General features: G+C 35.6%; 2 protein-coding genes across 6 annotated transcripts in view; one reads left to right on the top strand and one right to left on the bottom strand.

The window, feature by feature from the left end:
- The window catches only part of LOC150093161 (D-ribitol-5-phosphate cytidylyltransferase-like), a 132050-nt gene extending 118293 nt beyond the window's left edge, over positions 1 to 13757 (bottom strand). For 2 of the 5 annotated variants that reach the window (XM_090413865.1, XM_090413869.1), the window contains exons 1-2: positions 12878 to 12916; positions 5730 to 5874 (exon numbers count right to left, since the gene is read on the bottom strand). In XM_090413865.1, coding sequence (XP_090269991.1) covers positions 5730 to 5863 — 134 coding nt within the window. In that variant the 5' untranslated portion in view covers positions 5864 to 5874; positions 12878 to 12916. Of the gene's footprint in view, positions 1 to 5729; positions 5875 to 11639; positions 11701 to 12655; positions 12677 to 12877; positions 12917 to 13655 lie in introns of those variants that run through there. The other 3 variants (XM_090413867.1, XM_090413866.1, XM_090413868.1) reach the window with 3 other exon arrangements.
- The window catches only part of LOC150093160 (coiled-coil domain-containing protein 12), a 54353-nt gene continuing 44068 nt past the window's right edge, over positions 12587 to 22871 (top strand). The window contains exon 1 of the mRNA XM_090413871.1: positions 12587 to 12881. Coding sequence (XP_090269997.1) covers positions 12742 to 12881 — 140 coding nt within the window. The 5' untranslated portion in view covers positions 12587 to 12741. The remainder of the gene's footprint in view (positions 12882 to 22871) is intronic.

The raw sequence follows: 22871 nt of genomic DNA, 5'->3' as shown, positions 1-22871 counted from the left end.
GTGTCAACCCTGTAGCTACCTCTCAACAGTTTAAAAGTCTCAATCATATCACCTCTCCTTCTTCTATCTACCAAACTCTGCAGTCCACATTCCCTCAGCCAATCCTCATAACCAACACTGTATAGTCTTGAAATTATCTTTGTTATCTGCCTCTGTACTAACCTTTCCACAGTTAATTTATCCCCTTCAAATCCTGGGGAACAAATTTGAGAACAACAGTTGACTAACCTGACATCTAAAACCATGTACTGCAAATTAAATATCAGCTTATTATGTGGCACCCTGTCAAATGCCTTTGCAAAATCCAAAGAAATGGCAGAATATGCCTTTCCCTCATCAATCACTCATCACGTTATTATAAAAGGCAATCATATTACTAAAGCAAGAGTGCACCTTAACAAATCCATGTTGACTCTCACAGATAACATTACCCTCATCTGCCAATGCTGTATATGGTCCCTCGCTAATTTCTCCAAGATCTTAACTACTACTGATGAAACACAAACTGGTCTATAATTTGACACTTCCAGTCTGCTACCACCCTTATGCAATGGCACTATCTTACCTTCCTTCTATTCCTTGGGTACCTTTCCCATAGCAGGACTTTCACTGAAAACCCAGGTCAACAGAGGCTGTCAGTTCTTTAGCATTCTCTCAAAACCTGTGGTGAAATTCCATCCTGCCCCACAGCTTTATTGACATCCAGAATACTCAATATTTGAAACACACTCTCCTCTTGCACCTCTAAATCTCGAATCTAAAAAAAATTTGTTAATTATTTTTTTTTTAAATATTTCCACACTCAAGAGGCTGCAATATCTTTTGCAAATATATACCACATGAACTGTGGTTAAGAAGAAAATAACTGCTTGATATTCTTCTTAAAAAGCTGGAGTTTGTAGTAGTGGAAGAATACTTTAGTGAATAAACAGTTCAACTGAAGAGGGTGGGCAGCATTTTCTCATGTTGCTGTAGGGTTAGAAGAATGAGGAGTATTGTGAATGCTAGTTATGCTAAACAATGCCTAGTTCAGTAACTGACTGCCTGAGACAGTAGCTGAAGAGGGTCTGCGAGCGAGGCATCATTAATCAATCAAACTGATCTCTTCTAAACTGCATCAAGAATTTTTTGAGAGTACATAAAATTAGTATAACTTAACTATGTAAGTTCCAATATGTTCTTTAGATCACAATTCCAAACAGCTTGACATACAATACCTCATCTTCATTTTTTTTCCCAAGCTAACAGTTATTTTTCAATATAGTCGAAACTTTTGAAATTTTAGTTTCTTGCTTTCAGCAGAACTTTTTCTTGGATTCATACAGGAGGAAAGTTAATACAGAAACTGCTTTTTCCTGTATAAGAGCACCATAAATCAGTTACTTACTTACTGCATCCTAAAATCGCAGAATAATGAAAAATAAAAAAAAAAACAGATCTTGGCTTCCAAAACACTTCAGTAACTTAATTTACTTTCCATATGAGTGTTTAATGCAAGCTTCATTGAATAAATTACTAAAACCAATACAACAGTTTCATCACCTTAGAATGAATTTACTTCTCACTTTAGTGTTACACGGTGATCAGCATTCATTTCAGACAAATTATGGAAATTAAAATAATTATTTCTAACATGATTGTAGTCTCCATAATTTGTCTGAAATGAATTTACTTCTCAGCATAACTAAAACCATATCAACAATGTGAAATCACCCTTCAGTCTGAAATTTCTAAATAAATCCATTACATGACTTATAAATAAACTTTACTCAATCCATTTCTATATGAACTGGAAAACCATAAAGTTTCTTTCAGTTTTAACTAAATAAATCCTATATGGATTAATAACTACAACGAACTTCACGTCTTTTTTTTTTTTTAAGGATTTCCTCTCTCATTCTTCCATTTCTAACTTTTCTTCTAATTTCTGTTCAATCATCATATATTGAAAATACATAATAAAAAATTTACCATTCTCCTATTTCTGTGCATGCTTGGAAATACAGTAAAGTAACTCCTGTTTTAGTCTGTTGTTCGGTATTGCCATTACTGGTTTCACTACGTTACTTGAAATGCTTACAAAGTTCTTTTCATAATGCAGGATAGCCGGCCTGGTTGGCCGAGTGGTTAGAGTATCTGCTCTCCACCCAAAAGGCTGCGGGTTCGAATCCCACCATGGGCACAGATGTTTGTGATTGTCTGTGAAAATACTAGTGGTGGTGGTTGGCAGATGAATGATGGCACTGGTGTAGTTGTGGTTCATTGTAGTTGGTGAATTGAGTGGTGGAGACAGAGTTTGTAGAGCAGGTGCCCTCCCTCGATGAGTCCTTGGACTCCCTGGAGGTGTCACGTAATAATAATAATTTATTTATTTATAATTCTGTTATGAAACAAGTAGAATTTATAGCGTTTCTTCATATCACAATGTTTTAACACAGAGTTAAGTTCACTTAATTATTCTTGCAATGTGAATTACAGTGCTAAATTTAGCTTCTCTTGTAAATAATGGCATATAATTAAATTAGGTAAGCATTACCTAATTTAATTTAATAAAACAAAAAAAAACATATGCAATGTCTCCTAAAATAAGAAATGATATGAAATGGGTCTCTTTCCTGCCATTTGGCAAAACACCTGTTTTGCTAATCTTTCCTCACCCATTCGATTAAGTGGCCATACCACCTTAGGTTAGCTCTGCTGACACATTCTTGAATGCTAATAATGTCAAGTTCCTTTCTAATAGCTTCATTTTTAATATGATTCTGCCATTGATATGATCTGTTTGCTACCCTAATTTTTCTTAGAATCCTCATATCTGTGGTCTCCAATCTTTGAGTGCTTTATTAATCTAATTCTCAAATTCATAACTTAAAATTGGTTTCAACACTATCTTGTATATTACTAATTTGGTGTTCTGGCTAATTTCTCTTTTATTCCATATGAATTTATGCAGCTAGCTACCCACCATACCAGCTTTGCTTATTCTGTTGTCTATTTTAAAGTTAAATATATTTCCAGATTTAACTTGCCATCTTCAATAAAAACTGCACCTAAATAGATGAAATATTTTACTTGTTCTACAGGCTCACCATTCACAATGGATCCAGAGAGAACTAGGATCCAGAGATGGGTTGACAACAATGGTATTATCTTTGATAGACAGCATGGATTTTCTAAAGGGAGGTCATGTTTTAGTAATCTACTCACTTATTACAATAAAGTGACTGCTTCCTTGGATAGAGGAGAAGGATACACAGTAATACACTTGGATTTCACAAAGGCTTTTGATAGAGTACCTTATGATAAGTTGATGTTCAAACTAGAGCAGATGGGGTTGGATATTAGATTAGTGCATTGGATTGGAGACTGGCTATCTGATAGGTATCAACAAGTTGTGTATGGGGGGGGGGGGGGGAGTGATATCCAGGAAAAGGAAAGTCACCAGTGGAGTGCCTCAGGGGTCTGTTTTAGGGCCATTACTGTTTAACTTGTATATTAATGATATTAGTGAAGATTTGGATGGAGATATTCAGTTGTTTGCAGATGATGCAAAGTTAGGATGAACCATGAAGAGTAGAGAAGATATTGCGGCCTTACAAGAAGACTTGAATAAATTGAGTGATTGGGCACGGAAATGGGGATGTGAGTTCAATGTTGCAAAATATAAGGTTTTAAAATTTGGAAAACAAAGATGGGATGCAGAATTTAAGCTTGGTGAGGATATATTGTTGGACGTGGAGGAAATAAGAAATCTGGGGGTGATAGTGGATAAGGATCTGAAATTTAGGGGACACATAGCCAAAATTGTGAAGATAACACAAAGGCTTCTGGGAATGATGTGGAGGACACTGACGTGTAGAAGTAGGGAGATTCTTGTTCCTTTGTATAAGGCTTTGATTAGGCCACACATGGACTATTGTGCCCAGATTTGGTCACCTGGTTTTCAGAAGGAAGAAGAAATGTTGGAAAGGGTCCAAAGGTGACTGACTAAGGTAGTTTCTGATCTCTGGAATGTCAAGTATGAGGAAAGATTGAGAAGATGTGATTTGCAGAGTCTGGTGAACAGTAGGAAGAGGGAAAATATGATAGAGACTTACAAGTTGGTAAGGGGGTGTTATAGGATCAATGCTGAAGAAGTTCTACAGAAAATAGTGGGAGATCAGGGGAGAACCAGAGGTCATCCCTGGAAACTGTATAAAGAGGGTGTGAGTAGGGGAGTGAGAGACAGGTTTTTTTCGTGCAGAGTTGTGAATGACTGGAATGCCTTGCCTGAGAGTGTTATCTGCAAGGAGTTTGAGTGTGTTTAAGACATGGTATGATGAGCTCTGTGTGTGATAAAAGGACCTCCCAGATGAATCTTTGACTCCATGAGGTCTTGGGGTGGTAATAATAATAATAAATAATCTCGGTCATTTTATTGCTGCTTTTCATGCCAAATTTGTTACAGCTATTATTCAATTTATTAAGAGAATCCTGGAGATGTGCACTAGATGTGTCTAGAAGGTGCGTCATCTGCATAAAGCAAAGAGCTAAGTTTGATAACTCCGATTCTAACATCCAGTTTAATGCAACTTTCTTTCATAATGTGATCCATATAGATGATGATTGTCTAATCCCTGATTCTATATCAAGCTAACTTTCCTGTATTGCCTTCAATTCTTACTGCTGACTTACAACTTAAATATAGGTTATGTACTGATTCTGTATAATGTTCCATTTACCCTATATAATTGTAATGTTTTGAAAAACTTTTTTCTGAGCACCATGTCATATGCCTTTTTGCAGATCGACAAAACGTAAGTACAGATTCTTGTATGTTCCCATGATTTCTCAACTATATGTCATAAAGTGGAAATCTGATCTTGACAACCTCTATTTGGCCTGAACCCATTTTGTTCTTCTCAAAGTTTCTCTTCCACAATCTTTTTCAACCTCTTTTCAAGTATGCTTACTTGAAATAAGCATAAATCATAAATCTTACCTGGAACACTTGGTAGAAAAATTCCTCTGTAATTCTCACATTCAGACTTATTCATTTTTTTTATAGGTGGGAACTATTACAGCTCTACTCCAATCACCTGGAATTCGACCTTCTGCCCAAGCCCTCTGAGCGATGCAAAACTTTTAAACCTCCATACTTGACCATTTCTGATTGAATATCATCTATTCTAGCTGTCTTTTTGCATTTCAAATTTTTGGTGGCTTTTTTCTACTTTTTTTGATTGAATTGAATAATCCTTTTAAGACTGGATAAAGGTTGGTGCATTAAAATTTTGAAATAATATTTATGAGAACTAGTCCGCGCGGTTAGCCTAGTGGCTTTGCGCTTCGCAACCATATGCCTGGGGAAGGAGTGTCCTAGGTTCGATTCCCGTCGGAGACGTGAGGAGCTGAAGGATCTTCCTCAGCCATAGCCAAGTTAGCCGGTCTTGGGCGCGGGCAGTAGGGTTTTTTCCGCCAGTTTATCTGGTGTTTTTCATCCCGCAAGCAGGCAAACCGGCCCCTTGAACACACAGGGATACAGCCAAGAATACCTTGAGGCATAGGAGTGACCATTCTATCCTCGTATTTCGGTTACGAAATCCAAGCATGCTTGGAAGGTTGTGGGCCTTAAAGGCCTGTAAAGCCATTGGGATAGGATGGGATAGATTTATGAGAACTAATAGTTCTCATAAATATTATTATATGCATTAGCAACAACAACATTGACACAATCATAAATAACTTACGTTAAGAATGCTTTCACAGTATAACTAATAAGCGGCCTATGACGAACTGGATAGAATTGTTTTGGTATAGGAGTTCCCATTCTGTTGCCAATGCCTGCAGCTGGTATTACAACAGAAATAATACTGCTTTCCATCTTGAATGTATCTAAAACAGAAAAAATAATAACTGAAAAATTCAAAATATAATATCATGAGTTTAATATCCAAATTACTAATATTTCAATAAATATACCACTACTGGAGAAGTTTTTTTTTTTTTAAATTTATTTATTAACATCAACTCATAAAAGAGTGTAAATGGGGGTAAATAGATTCAAGGAAAGTATGATAGGATGGTTGATTTGGGAGGACCCAAATCAACCATCCTATCATAAATAATAATAATAAGATGCCAAAAATAATAATAAGAAGAAAATCTATACCATATTTATGTACCATTAGCGGACTAAGGAAGAGACATTACATGAATCCTGCTTTACAGATGAAACATGATACTTTTTATTAAGACACTCTGACTCCAGTAAGCAAGATAGTAGTCTCATAACAAACTATAAAAATTATTTACCATTGAAGAAAATTCACAAATATCTATTCCCCAATGGCATTCGCACTCATAGCCTGAAAGCTGGAGATTAGCAAACATTATCCATTTGACCAAATGGGATATCAAAATATATAGATAGACAACATATGGCCTATCCCCAATCGCCATCATCAATTTCCTAATATGTCGTCATAATTGGTGTGCTACCAATGCTAACGATATAAAGTTCCTTTCTAATATCTTCATTTTTAACCTGGTGCTGGTGAGGTGGGAAAATGTAACAAAAGTGGTAAGGTGGGGTCCCACAGACCCACCAAAATAATGTAGTGTATTATAGAAATCCATATCTTTTTAATCGATATTAGTGGATTCTCTGTGGATTCTTCCTCTGAAGATTCTTCCTCATAGTCTTGTTCTGTATCAGACTCTACTGACTAATTTTAAATTAATATCACTATCATCATTTCCGTTAAATGGCTCCTCGTCTGTCAAAGCATCATCTATAAGTTGATGTAACCTCTGTTCTTCCTGCTCGTAACTCATCTGGTAAAAAAAAAAAAAAAAAGATGTTATTCTCAAAATACCCTCTAAATATTAACGAAAACGTATTTGCTTATAGTTGGTATGTAAAAATATAGAAGACCCAGCAGTAATGATAATATTTTAGTAGAATATACATGAAAACAACTTATGTTTCGGAAGTAAATATAGTCACACTTTTGGTAAGGTGGGATCTGGTGGACCCCAGAACACTTTACACCTCTGCACACTAAACTTGCATGCGCACAACAGTCTGTAGTCTATGGCGTCAAGTAGCGGGTTACGGGAGGGGAAGCTATACTGAGGCATGACCCAATGCCATGTGTTGCCAAAAAGTTATAGTGAATTTAAAATCGTTGGGTTCTGTGATACCCCACCTTACTAACGCCGGGTTAATATGATTTTGCCACTGAATTGATGCCATCTATTCACTCCTTCCCCTAATTTTTCTCAAAAGTCTCATATCTGTAGCTTATATTCTTTGATTAATTGTTTTACTTCTGCCCAACTTTCAAATCCCGAAATAAAATTAGTGTTTGAACACTACCTTGTATATTGCTAGTTTAATGTTTTGGCTAATTTTCTCACTTATTCCACATAAATTTATTTAATGTTGAATAAATGACTCTCGATGGGTATCTAAAAATTGCTTTTCTCTAATCCTCCTCCATAGTGAAATCCTGCATACAGAGACTCTGTTTCCATTCCATACATAGGAAGACTGCCATGAAAAATCTAAAATCTCATTAAATCTCATATCAGCGTGACTTATAAACCTATTCTTACTATACAGTCTTCTCTGCTTTCCTCAAGACAATATCACATGGAATTCTAATCAGTAAACTATAGCACATGGGGATGGATATAGGATTGGTGAGATGGATAGGAGGGTGATTGATGGAGAGATATCAGAGTAGTTTATTCAGGAGTAGAGTCAAAAAGAAGGCCTGTGACTAGTGGTGTGCCACAGGGTTCTGTTCTTGGAACACTGCTTTTTAATTTGTTCATTAATGATATAGAAAAGGATCTGAGAGGAACTGTTCATTTATTTGCGGATGATGCAAAGTTGGGTAGGAGCAATAGTGAATACACATGATGTCAAAATTTTGCAGGATGATTTGGACAGACTGGACTAAGGAGAATGGATGTCAGTTTAATATAGCAAAATGTAAGGTTATGCATTTTGGGGTGAAAAGATTAGCAGCAGTATACCACATTGGTGGAACTGTACTCCAGGAAACTGACAAAGCCAGAGATGTGGGAGTGTTGGTGGATAGGGAGTTGAAGTTTAGGGGGCACATAGCAAAAGTGGCTAAATCAGCTCATCAGATCATTTGGTTACTGAAGAATACTTGATGAGCACAGATAAGCAGGTTATTGTTCCTCTTTATTGGGCCTTGATAAGACCCCCCCATCTTGACTACTGTGCCCAGATCTGGGCGCCAGGGTTTCTTCTTGATGGGAAGGAGGTAGAGAGGATCCAGAGGCGAATGACCAACATGATAGCTGGTCTATGGAATGAACCTTATGAGAACAGGTTGAAGATCTATAGGTTACAGAAACTGGTTGATAGGTGGAAAAGGGGTGATATGATTGAGACATTCAAATTACTAAGGGGTTTTTACAAGATTAATTCAGAAGAAATTTTTCAGAACAGGTCTAGTGGTGGGAGAACTAGGGGCCATCGATGGAAACTGAGCAAGAGTGCAGTTAGCAAGAGTATTAGAGCTAGGTTTTTTACTTGGAGAGTGGTGAATGAGTGGAATAAGTGGGTGCCATGACTGTGAATGAGTTCAAAGCAAAGTATGATACTGTGGAAATGTTGACTAGTTCTTGACATGATATTTAGGGCCTCCTTCGATGAGCCTAAGGACTCCTCGGAGTTGCCCGTAATAATAATAATAATAATAATATCCCCTTCTACAAGCATCCTGGGATATACAGAATTCCCTGTTGATGTGAACTTTCCTCTATAGGTCAGACTTAGAGAAATTTTGAGATTAGAAAAAAAAAAAGAACATCTTGGAGATGTTGCTCATAACAGAGAAGACAACTCTAGTCTAGCTAATCACTTCTTCCCCTGCCCCCCCCCCCCTTCACACACACAACTAAGATTGCAACAAGAGCTCTACCCTACTTAGAAGACAACTTCATCTCTTGTCAAATAAAATAATCAAGTATGGTAATTTTTTTCTCATGGCACAATAAGAACCAAGGAACAATCCTGTGTGATATTTGGAAATCTCTTATTAGATGCTTTCAGATTTTTCGGCCAGATTTCTGTCCGGACAGGTGTCTATTTTATGGCTGTTAATGCCGCATTTTAGGTCTCATCAGTGGGAGCCAGGCTAGAAATACCAAGATTTAGTAATGCAGAGCTTGTAAGTATTTTACCAAAACAAGTTACCATAAGGTGTTATAACCTTATTAAATAAAAATCTCACGAGGAGATATAGATGTAGAAAGTATTTTTAACTTGGGTATAGTTATGTTAAAGATACCAAGCAATTTTAAACCTGGTTTTACTCCATTTTTTCCAAGTGAGCAAACAGACAAAATGTCAAGTTTGCGCCTGCAATTTATGCAAGACTAGATGATCCCACAGGTAGTGCAAGACCAAGGCAACTCATGGTAAAGGTGGAGCAAGCTCTGATCACTAATCTTAATATTTATCCTTAATGCCAAAACACATCTCCAAGAAGGGGATGTATAATGTTTTGTATTAAAGGCAAGGGGCCACTACCCAGACCGGTTTTGACCTTTATTGAGGTCTCATCAGTGGGAGCCAGGCTAGAAATACCAAGATTTAGTAATGCAGAGCTTGTAAGTATTTTACCAAAACAAGTTACCATAAGGTGTTATAACCTTATTAAATAAAAATCTCAGGAGGAGATATAGATGTAGAAAGTATTTTTAACTTGGGTATAGTTAAACCGGTCTGGGTAGTGGCCCCTTGCCTTTAATACAAAACATCATACATCCCTTTCTTGGAGATGTGTTTTGGCATTAAGGATAAATATTAAGATTAGTGATCAGAGCTTGCTCCACCTTTACCATGAGTTGCCTTGGTCTTGCACTACCTGTGGGATCAGCTAGTCTTGCATAAATTGCAGGCGCAAACTTCACATTTTGTCTGTTTGCTCACTTGGAAAAAATGGAGTAAAACCAGGTTTAAAATTGCTTGGTATCTTTAACTTTCACAATGTGTTTCCCAAAAAATACAACCCACAGCTTGTAAGTACTGAGCTGTTGGTAAAACTAACAGCTCAGTACTTATACTTTACATCAGTGGTGCACCCAGAGAGGGACCACGGGGTCCCGGCCCCCAAAGAAAAAGGAAAAAAAAACACTAGAAAATTTTCCAAAAATCTTTTCCTAATTAAGTTAAATGTGAATAAATTCCTCATTGCTCATCAACAGTACTAGTGTACTATAGGTTAACAAAAAAAAAACTACAAACAATACTGAATAGCCCTTGACTCATGCTACCTCCCATGTTTCAATCATTCAATTATCCATACTTTAATAGTTCCTACAAGCTTCATTGGTGTTCTTTTTAGTTTATGGTTACTAATCTTATATTTATACATTTTTTGTTTACCTTAATGAAGCCACACCTTTTTTTTTTGTGACAAAACTAATAATTTATTTGCGATAACATCACACCCAATAAAAACCCAGTTATTTAACACTGAACTTCATTGGTTGGAAATCTTCCCACCATACCAACTCAGTTTATTCTGTTATCTATTTCCATATTTAATTTATCATCTTCACTAAAATTTGCCTAAATGCTGAAATATTTGAATTGCTGTATATAGATTCAACAGTGAGAATTCAGTTGAAGTTTTCTATATTCCTGCTTAGTTTCATAGGCTTGGTCTTTTTATTTTTAAATTTCAAGCCAAATTTGTTATAGATGTTATTCAATTTAATTAAAAACTTCTGGAGACTCTGCACTGAATTTGTTTAGGAATACATTATCTACATAATGTAAAAGGGCTGAGTTTGATATCCCAATTTACAGTAGATATCGCTGAGTGCACCCTTGACTTATACCTGATTTTAAATCAGACCACCTTCATGTACTTCATTCAATTTTAAATGCTAGTTTTAAACTTAAATATAGACTATGCACTGGTCTATAAAATGTTCCACTCATCCCATATAATTGTATCTTTTCTCATGACATCTTCTTGTATGCTTTTTTTGAAATCTACAGAACTTTAATATAGATCCTTGTTATAGTGCCATAATTTCCTCATCTAAATTAAATAAAGTGAAATGAAATCCTGACAACAGCTATTTGGCTTGAACCAAATAGGAGAGGAGAGATCCTCTGTGTTTCCCTATTAATAAATGGAAATTATGAGCTTTACTCTAAAATCCAGAATCTGACCTTCTAAATTATGCCGTTCAGCCATTGTAAAACTTTATACTTCCATATCCAAGCATTGTCATATATCATCACTTCAGATACCTTTCCACATTTCAAGCTTTTGGTGTTTTTTTTTTTTTTTTAATCTTAATATTAATATGTAATCCTTACATAACCAGCCTGGCTGGCTGAGTGGTTGGTGTATCTGCTCTCCAACCAACAGGCTGTAAGTTCAATTCCTGCCATGGGCATTGATGTTTGTGCCTGTCTTAAAGTGGAAGATGAACTCCATCACTTGGTATGAAACCACTTCCCTGCTTATTGGAGGACTGAAGTGCCTTAAAAAAAGTCCGTCTGGTATCTACAGCAAGGTTTCTAGGCCAAGTAAAAAAAAATAAAAGGAAATAATCATTATCCCACCCACAGTATTAATGTAATATGGGCTTACAAAGATTCCTGAGGGGAGTGATAAAAAAATTCCTCTTGAATATTTTCTACCATGTTTTCTCACTGTTTGTTTCACTTAAGTCTTTCAAAGTAATTACTTCAAGTATCCAGAACATCTTTATTTTCAGTTTCATGTCATTTGTATCATCGCTGATTCCCTTTACAGTGCTCTTTTCCCCATTTCTAAGCTGTATCAATAGCCTCCAGAACATTTTGTCACTGTCCTAATATTTATCTTCTATATTCTTACCAAAATCTTCCCATGCCTTCTGTTTAGCTACTTTTATAACAGAGCTTATCTCTCTTACATTTTTTCTGTATTCTCTTATACGAAATTATAAAGAAAAAGTATTCTCGGTGGATGCCATACATTGACACTGCACAAACATGCACAGATCATGTGACTTTTCTAGATTCAATAGATGAAGATACGCGAGGCTAACCGCTGGTCCCTACAAGAAATCAATATTTATCACCACCAATCGTTTTAGCTGGTGTTTGGATTAGATTCCGATACATGAAATCATTCACGTATAAGAAGTATTAGAAAAAAACAGCATAGGATGTTTTCACGTACAAAAAAATACCCTTTCAGTAAAACCAACAGCTCGGTACTTACACTTAAACTTTATATCAGTGGCGCACCCGGGGGGGGGGGGCCGCGGGGCCCTGGCTCCCCAAAGAAAAAGGGGAAAAATACTAGAAAATTTTCCAAAAATCTTTTCCTAATTAAAATTCATTTTTTTTTAATTTATGTTGTGTCGTGTCTTCTATTTCTATACTACTTATGAATTAGCGATCATTGCAGATGCTCAGTCACAGTGCATTCTCAAATCGTCTTCCCAATCAGCCCCCCCCCCCCAAGATTAAATCCTGAGTGCGCTACTGCTTTACATTCCGTATGGTTCGTTATGTAGTAAAGAATGGTAGCATTATTTAAGTATCCCAATCAGATTTACTAAAGTATATATATATATATATATTTATCGGCACGTATGCATCAATGCTTAAACAAACCCTTTTCACATTCCGTTTGACAGCTGCAGTTATTGTTATCACTGGGGTGTCGCTAGTATCTACAGAATTCAAATCGAGAAGTAGTGATGAGTTCTGAGGAGGCAATTGGAAAGTTAGAAGAACAGGCTTTAAAACGAAGACAGCGATTACTATCCCGGAAACAAAAAAAGGATACCCAGGACGAAGAAGCAACTGATGATGTTTCGGATAAAGTAGAATTACCAAGGTATGTGTCGTTTAATGATTCAATGAAGTTGGAGAATTAAGTAGTACCGGAGAGGGTGAGATACATTTAGCGAAGTAGAGTAGAGTGCCCTCCCGCGATGAGTCCTTGGACTCCCTGGAGGTGTCACGTAATAATAATAATAATAATAATAATATTAGATATTCTTGCACTTACTCCTAGTGCTAAAATTTTCCAATTTCACTTCCCTGCTATATTTTGTATAGAAAAACTACTACTCTTTACTTGTCCAGCAAAATCACAACATGTTTAACACATGACATGATAAACAACTAAAAGTGGTCTTATCGATTGCTTTTGATACAAGAGCAGCATGTATATGCTATTGCAATGTACAGAACAATGCTGTATTACATTTTGTAGGAAGATTCTGAATTACCTTAGAAATGGTACTTTATGAAATTTGAACATGAATATTGTCTTGTTGAATGGCTTTTTTTTAGCATTTTTTTTCTTTTTTAAAATTGTGTCAGAATATTACTGACTTTAATACCGAAGAAATAATAATAAGCTAACGTCTTTTTATTCCCTTATAGGGTGAGGCCTTTTAACCCTATCTAGCTTTTGAAGACTGAGTTGGCAGTTTGTAAAAATAATCATAATTAAAATTCTGAATATTTTTACGTATTGTTTATGTTGGTATGTTTATTAGTTTTGTTTTCATAACACGCATTGTCGGCAATTGCGATGTGCCCGTTATGGAAATTGTTTTGTTAAAAGTGATATGTAAAGCAGTTAAAAATTTAATGTACTTACCGGATTTGAATAGTTGTGTTACTTTAAACAAATTTATTATGGTTTGAAATATTAAGTTTTGTGTTTTATGAGGACATTCTCTTGTCGCTAAGGGAGACAACGTGTCAGCCATTATACAGTACTTAGTTTCTCGCTTGCTACGGAGTGCGCATGCTCGCCGAGAAGTTTGATGAGTGATTGACAGCTGACAATTGAAAGCTTTCGGTATCTGAGTAACGGCTGTAAACAAGAGAGCGTTCGGAAGGAATTTAGAACACAGGCCGAGAGATATTTAGGTTCGGAGGAACTTAAGTTTTTTTATGTGACAGTCAGAGGAAAATTAATAGTATATTCCGAAAAAGGAATCGTGGAACTATTAAGTTTTAATGTGGAATAAGTATGTGGATAAATAAAGGAAAATATTGCTATATGCGTTTTAAACAGAATATTGGAGGAAACACTAATTGAAAGATTTATAGTAGATTCCGAAAAGGGAATCGTAGAGCTGTAAGTTTTTTTAATTGGAAGAGTAAGACTGTTAATAAGCATTTAGTGAATAAAAGAAGAATTTGCTATTTACGTTCTAAAGGAATGTTCGAGAAAACTCTGATTATGAAGTTTCATCTGTATTAAGGATGCCGGATCTGACTGTTATTTCTACTGAAGAAAAGAGATAGAATTAAGTTCGGAAGAATTAATGTGTGACATAAGTGATGAGAAGGGATCCTGTAAAAATGAAGAATAAAGTTATATATCTTCGGAAAAGGGCCTTGACAGAGAAAGAAACTGGCTATGAACATTTTGTCATTGTGAAAACAAAGTGTTTAGTCTAGTCTTAAGTGTAAGTTTATTTTTAAAAGGCCTTGGATCCAATTAATTTGTAGTTAGTTATGTAATATTTGTTTGAAGTGTATATATATTGTTTTTGTTATATTAAATGTGTTTATTTTGTATTTTGGTCGTGAGTCAGTGATTATTTGGATTCTGAAAGAAAGAGTTAAGATCATTGCACCAATTGGAGTGAACCCTTGTGCATATAATAACATATAGGTACACTCGGAAATAAAAAAAAAATAATTGTTAGAAACAGAGATCATCTCTATGGTAGGATTAAATATTAAGATATAATATCTATGAATACCTATATATAAAAAATCCACCAATTATTAACAAGTTCAATCTCCACTGGTAGCCAATCAGATAAGCTGGCCCATGACTACCATCAATTATAAGCTGCCACCAATGAAGAGACTGGCAAACAAGTGCTGGCATATCTTGGTACCTAACCATAACAGAATAAGTTACTGTCTGAATTAAGTGTGGGTTTTACGGTTGATTTTCTTGAGTTTATGGGATGAAAAACCCGAATTTCTGGGAGAGAAAACCCGCTTGCCCGTGCCAGAGATCGACTAACTCAGGAACTGGTCAAAGATAAGCTTAGAAGAAGTTCCTCCAGTCGGCAGTTAGACTTGAACTAAAGTCTATCTTTGGGCGGCCTAACACAGAAGATGCAAGTGCCATTTCCTCTGAGCTACACAGGCCTTAAGCCAAGAAATTTATTATTTTAATCTCATACCCAAACATAAGCAAAACAAGAATATATAAATTCTATGATCAAATTATTATTATTATTCGTGACACTTCCAAGGAATCCGAAGACTCATCGCAGGAGGACACCTTACTGTACAACTTTCCCTCTCCACTAATACACAGAACTTCTACTACCAATCACCTACATCAATGCCATCGACTGCCCACAACCACCACCACCACAGCTAGCATTTTTTGTCTGTAAATTGCATGTGTTCTGAAGGGCCGATTTGTCTGTATGCAGGATGAAAAACCCAAGTTTCCGGGAGAAAAACTCTGCTACCTCCGTATGAGATCGGCTAACTCGCCTTCAATTGAAAAAGTCCATATAAAGATTCCTCCCGTCATGACGAGAATCGAACTTAGGCCTTTTTTAATCGAAGGGTGCACCGTACCATCGTCCTTCCAATTGCGCTTTCAAATTTTAATATAATTAAAATTTTTAAACGAATATAATTTTTGTCTGATTTACTGATACCCAAGTGACAAAAAAAACTTTCTAAGCCATCTGTGAGTGATGTAGGATGGGTTAGTAGCGAATCTGGTTACCAGTGATTATTGTAATCATGCGAGTTTCTTGATGTCAGAAGTGATAACATTCTGATTTTATTGACTTTGAAAGATCAGGTTGGTTACTGAGGACCAGAGGCCTCAGACTGTAACATGTATTGTGACAATTTTTAGTAATCCTGCTTTTTTTTTTTTTTTTTTTAATTAGAATATGTGTTATTGTATTTTAGCGTTAATGTAGATTTTTGTTTTGTGTTTGATGTTGGAACCCCTTGTCCTTGTTCCTTCCTCCTGTTCTACCATATGAAAAATAATAACCTTTCAGCAACTTAAATGACTCAATCATATCTATCTCCCAAACTCTGTAGTTTGCATGCCTTCAGTTCATGATAACTAACATTGCACAGTCATAATATCATTTTCATTATCCATCTCTGCATCCTCTCCAAGGTTTAATTCATTTCAATGAAATCCTGTGACCAGATCTGAGCACAGAAATCCAGATGTGGTCTGATCAAAGTTTTATATAATGGAACCACCACCAGCCTTTTATCTCTCATGTCAGTGTCCTCAATATTACAAAAATTCTCTGAGTTGTCTTCACAACTTTTGTAATATGTCCCATGAACTTCAAACTTCTATCTAAAATTACTCTAAGATCCATTGTTTCTTATACTTTTTCCAGTATAACTTCACCAAGTAAGTATGAAGCATCATATTTGTGAATCCTAGATTTCAAAACCTTACATTTAATAGCATTAAACTGACATCTGCCTTCATTTGCAAACCTTTCCAGTTTATTCAAATCCTCTTGAAGAACAAAAACATCAACACTATTACTAATAACTGTCCCAAGCTGCATGTCATCTGCAAGCAACTGAATATCTCTGTAGTATAGCAACAATAGCATGAACAGTACTGCATCTTGTGGAATTCCACTCTAACCTTCCTACACCCTGATGCTGCTCTCCCCATATACAATCTCTGACATCAGAAAGCCATACCAATCCATTAACCTGATATCCAAACCCATATGTAGCAACTTAAAAATGAATTTGTCGTGTGGCACCTTGTCCAATCCCTTTTGAAAAATTCAAAAAAATGACAGTGTATGCCTTACTCTCATCTACCTCTTGTTGTAGAGTAGCATGAAGAGTGCCCTTCAACAAATAAATGCTGGCCTGTGGTGTTTTTATTAGATGGAGTATATATATATATTTTTGTTTGTTTGTTTGTTTTTGCTTTGTTTTCTTGCCCTGTGCACTATTATCACTAAATTTGACCAGTGTTAATTACTTCCTTACTTTTGCATGTGTGTTTTATTATTATAGGTATATTATTTTATTGGGTTCGGGTTGTTCGTTTTATTCTTATTATTATTGAATTTTGCATTGTATTATTGTGTTGTTTGCAATTTCTATTTTTTATTTATTTTCATTTAATTATTATTATTTATAGGATATGAAAGAATTACTGGAAGTAGCAAAAGAAAAGAGTGGCAGAGTTAAGTAGTGAACTTGTTACCATGGTATGATAGAGTAGAGCTGAGAAGGAGGGCTAAAATAGTAAATGGCTCGATGCATAGGTTATGCCGGAGGAGTTTGTGGAGCAAGTTTGATGAGCAAAAGGACTTATACAGGAAGGATGGTTTGCATCTGAATGGATTTGGTGTTCGTAGACTGGAAAAAATGTTGTTGAATGAACAGAAAGTGTGCAGAATCAAGGAAACCAGAACTTTTAAGGGGGGGGGGGGTTACCTGTTGAGTGGATATGCAGACATCAGTGAGGAAGTTGAGTATAAGAATGTGTATAATATGCATAAGTTAGTACCACTAGTAACAAACCAGAATGGGATAGTTAGTATTAAGCGTCAGGATAGCAGTGGGCCTAAGAGACTTTTGCACTTTGTGTACACCAATGCCAAGAGCATTCGGAACAAGTAGAAGGAATTTTTGGCATTGGTTGCTCATCCTAGCCAAAGGTTATTGACATTAGTGAGACTTGGCTAACAGAAGGTGATATAGTTAGTGAGATAGAATGTGAAGGTGATAGAGAGAGAAAAAAATGGGGAAAGGAGTGTTATTGATGACAGCTGATGAACTGCAACCAAAGAGAGTAGACGTTCAACGGCAGACCAGTGAAAATAGCACATTTGAGGCTATGTGGTGTGAGATTGAGGCCAGTAGAACAAAATATACAGTCAGATGCTGCTATAGATCAGGAGATAGAAAATATGATGGAGATAGTATGCATCAGCAAATAGACTCAATTTGCTTACTTGGGAAATGGAGTAAAACCAGGTTTAAAATAGCTTGGTATCTTTAACATTTATTATACCCAAGGTAAAATACTTTCTAAATCTATCTCTCCTCCTGAGATTTTTATTTAATAAGGTTAAAACACCTTATGGTAACTTGTTCTGGTAAAATACTTATAAGCTCTGTATTACTAAAATCTTGGTATTTCTAGCCTGGCTCCCACTGATGAGACCTCAATAAAGGTCGAAACTGGTCTGGGTGGTGGCCCCTTGCCTTTAATACATAGCATCATACATCTCCTCCAGGAGATGTGCTTTGAATTAAGGGTAAATATTAAGAATAGTGATCAGAGCTTATCCACCTTTTACCATGAGTTTCCTTGGTCTTGCACTACGTGTGGGATCACCTAGACTTGCAGGCACAAACTTGACTTACTTGTCTGTTTGCTTACTTGGGAAATGGAGTAAAACCAGGTTTAAAATAGCTTGGTATCTTTAACATTTATTATACCCAAGGTAGAATACTTTCTACAAAATTAGCTTTATTAGCTTTAGTTTTAAAGTTTTATATATTAAGAATATTAAAAGGGGGATGCTTAAGGGTCAAAGCTATATAACTGAGAGGAGACCTCCACATAGCCTTCAAAGGAATGCGGAGAACCGACCAGGACTTCTTACCTAATGTCCAATCCTCACCTTCTCGTGGTGCACCCTGTTAGGTATCTACCTGGATACTGAACACACAAGGATGGGCTAGCAATTTGGGATTTAGCTCAAATTGTATTCTAATTGGCTTAAACCAAAATTTCAAATGATGGTGGAACATGACAGAATTTCATGCTGGCTGGGGCATCACCCAATTAAACAAGGCCCCCGTTGTTTTCACCAGGGCGAACAGCGAAAAGTCAGCTACTCGAACAAATCTGAAAGCACACCCCAACTCAACATCACCAGAGTTAAAGATCGGTACTATCAACATAAGAAGCCTGAATGGAAAAGAAATGTAGCTAGCTGAGGAATTAGATAAGTACCAGTGTTGGATTCTGATAATATAGAGATTGGAGTAATTATTATTTGCTTCAGAATCCAACATGATCTTCCATCACATAGGCTAGACTTGTAAATATTGTTTAATGTAAATCACTTGTTTATAAAATAATATTCGTATAACTACCTTTTAATCTTATCTAATATTTAATTAATTAATCAAAGATATATGTATTAATAATGAAAAGACTGTATTAAATATTATTAAGCTATTTTATTTATTACTATATTAATATTATAAGAATTTATATTTGATAATTTAACTGCGCATTAATTGAAATGTAAATATTCTCTATTTATTCCTGTTGGTAGAAGTTTAGCGTTATGCAATACCTCAATTTTATTATGTTTTGTTTTGTTGTCATGGAAACGTATGTTAGATAGCTTGCACGTTTTGGAACACCACATGAGGAGAAGGTTTATTGAAAAGAGTTTTAGAAAGAAATCACGAGAATAATTTAGGCGGGAAGAACAGATATATAAGCGATGAAAGCTGAAATTATTAATTAATTAAGAGAGAGAGAAAGGAGAGGATTGGCATTAGGTTGGAATCGGGGCACTCGGGAATCACATTGCGATAATAGTGAGTCGGCAAGTCACTCAAGCAGCTAATAAAGTCTACTAGTCGAAAAGCAGTTAGTTAATAAGTTGTAGAATAACAATTATAGCTACGGAAAACAGCTGAGAGACTATTAATTAGACTAGCAATACTTGAATTGAGATATAATTTCAAGGCCGACCTGTCAAGGACACGCAGAATCTTGAAATAAAGCATCGAGTAACTAGAGAATAGTAGAGGCTGTAAAATTGAAGTTACCATTAGCTGTGCTTAGAAATATATTGCCTAAAGAATTAAATGAATGCAGGAAGAATGAACAGCTGTGCATATAAAACCTCAAGTTAAGGATTATTGTGTATTGCCTTAATTCATAAGAGATCAGTAGTATTTCATGCAAGAACGTTTGTTTATGCGTATAGTGACTGACGATTAATTCAGTTATTGCTTAGAAGAATTATTTTAATGAGTGCCGTATACTGTTTAAGTGTTTACAGTCATAAAAAGTGTTTACATATAAGTAGGTGAAGAAAAGAGATTATCGGTAAGATTATTCCAACCATTAATATTCCTATACAGAGAAGTGTGAGAGTTTAATCCTAGAATTTCCTTATACTAACAGTGCTTGTGAAGAGGTATTACTGCAATTTTTATTGTATTTAAAACTTAAAAAACTATGAGATATTGATGTAAATGATCATTAAGGAACTTTATTAAATAGCTAAAAGGAACTGTGAGAAGACTGTATTACAGATAACAGATTTATCATTGTATGAGTTGTATGATTGAATTTATCTGAGGAGTTAAAATGTTTATGATATTATAATTACTGATTTGAAGTTAAGTGTAAAAATTTGTGATTTTAAAATTAAATGTTTGTTTTTGTTAATCAAAAGATATATATTGTCTGAATCTCTTTTACTGCACCATTCATAAAATATTCGAACCAAAGCGGGTAAATTAAGTAAGTTAAATATACTCGGCCAGTATATATAATAACAACATATAAAGGAAGGGTAGTTGAGAGTTGGTTTATCTTCAATTCTTGAACTAATTCAGATATAAAGTGGCGCAGTCTTTAAATATAAATTTTCTTTATATTTGAATTAGAAATCAACTTACAACTTATCAATTAGTTAAGAACATCGTAATAGTAATTATGTCGGATCCAAAGTATAGATTGGGAAGAAATAGGATCCAACACCAGATCAACATAATAGGGGTGATTGAAACAAAAAAGACCAAACCTGGTGAGATCTTTCTCAGCAATAAATACAAAATGTTATATTCAGGCAATGACAATCAAGGAAAAGAAGGAGTAGCTATGTATTCAACACTAAATACAAGGCTAATCTTTTGGAATGGCAGGGAGTCTCAAGTAGAGTGATGTGGGCAAATATCAGAATGGGGAACTGGACAATGAGACTGGAGAAAAGAGCAAAGGTAATAATAATGGCAAATACCTGTTGGATTACACAATGTTCCAACATAAAAATGTGCACAAATTCATATGGAGAGAAGAGGCAAGGAATAAGAAAAGTCTCATTGACTATGTTATTGTTGATAGTGATGTTTACTCACTGGTGCAGGACACCAGAGTGTACAGAGAATTTGAAATTGGAAATGATCACTATTTAGTCTTGAGCAGGATAAAATTGAATTTCATATTGAAAAGAAGAACATGTAAGAAAGTTTTAAAGAGAAACAAAGTTGAGCAGCTCTCAGATGTGAACTGTAGACTAAACTACACAAATATTATTCATGAAAAAAAATGAAAGCGTTTGAGAGCAGGAACCAAACCTTGGATATTCAGTGGAAAGCCCTGAAGAAAACACTCATTGATTCAGCCAGAGAGGCATGTGGTGAGGTTCTGTGCAAGGATAGAAAAATCAGAACTCCATGGTGGACACAGGAAGTTACAGAGGCAGTGAAGGAAAAGGAGAAAGCATATCAAAAGTTCGCAGCAAATAAGTCCGGTCATGCTCTTAGAGAATACAGAGACAAATGTAAGAAAGCTAAACACTGTGTAAAACTAGCTAAACAAAAGTCATGGGAAGACTGGTAAGAACATAGAAAATAAATATGAAGAAGGTGGAAAGATATTTGGAGCTTGTTGAAGAAGCTCAGAAATGAAGGAAAGAATGCTGTAAAAGGAATTAGAGATGACAAAGGTGATATGAAAACTGGAGAAAAGGATATCCTTGAAGTATGGAGTAATTACTTTGAAAAACTGCTAAATGAAACTAGCAATGGTGACAGCACAATGACAAAAAAACACTGACCAGGCATGCAGTCAGGAATACATATCCATACTTGAAGTAGAAAAAGCCATGAAAAGCCTGAAATGTGTAAAGGCAGCAGAAGTAGATAATATTCAACCAGAAATATGGGGATATAAAAGTCATACAGTGGCTGTACTGCATAGTTTAGAAGGCCTGGACAGAGGGATGAATTCCAGATGATTCGAGTAGAGCCCTCATAGTACCCATATATAAAAAGGAAAATAAAACTGAATGTGAGAATTACGCAGGCATTTCATTGCTGAGTTTTCTTGGTAAGATATATGCAAGTATACTTAAGAAACAGTTGAGAAGGATTGTGGAAGAGACGTTTGGTAAAGAACAAGCTGGATTCAGGCCAAATAGAGGCTGTCAGGATCAGATTTTCACTTTACAACCGATAGTTGAGAAATCACGGGAATTTAACAAAGATCTGTATTTAGGTTTTGTAGATCTGGAAAAGGGATATGACAAGGTGCCAAGAGAGAAGTCATTCTAAATGCTACAGTTATATGGTGTTAATGGAGCATTATATCAAGCAATACTTAGTCTTTATTTGAGTTGTAAGTCAGCAGTTAGAATTGAAGGAGGTACAGAAAGATGGTTTAATGTTAAATCTGGTGTGAGACAAGGATGTACATTATCCCCTCTGTTATTCATTATCTATATTGATCATATTATGAAGGAAAGTGGTATTAAACATGATATCAGAATTGGAGATGTTAATGTCAGCTCTTTGCTTTATGAGGACGATGTTATACTTCTAAATAAATTCGCTACAAGTTTGCAAGATTCCCTGACTAAATTGAATAACTGTTGTAGGTCTGAGCTTTTCTACATATTCACGAATATTATTCTCCTCAGAATATTTCTACAATGAAATATTTATTCATGAAAAATGCTTAGAAAACTAAAATGACAAATTCCAGAGCTTCTCGCGGAACACAGTTTGAGAAACCCTGGCTTACAGGATGATTCAAATAGGCTAATAGTATGGG

Source organism: Typopeltis vanoorti, chromosome 24, assembly GCF_054136105.1.
Source record: "Typopeltis vanoorti isolate ZY-2024b chromosome 24, IOZ_Tvanoo_1.0, whole genome shotgun sequence".
NCBI classification, from domain to species: domain Eukaryota; kingdom Metazoa; phylum Arthropoda; class Arachnida; order Uropygi; family Thelyphonidae; genus Typopeltis; species Typopeltis vanoorti.
The sequence above is the reverse complement of the archived record's forward strand: the minus strand, read 5'-3'. Positions and strand labels throughout refer to the sequence as shown.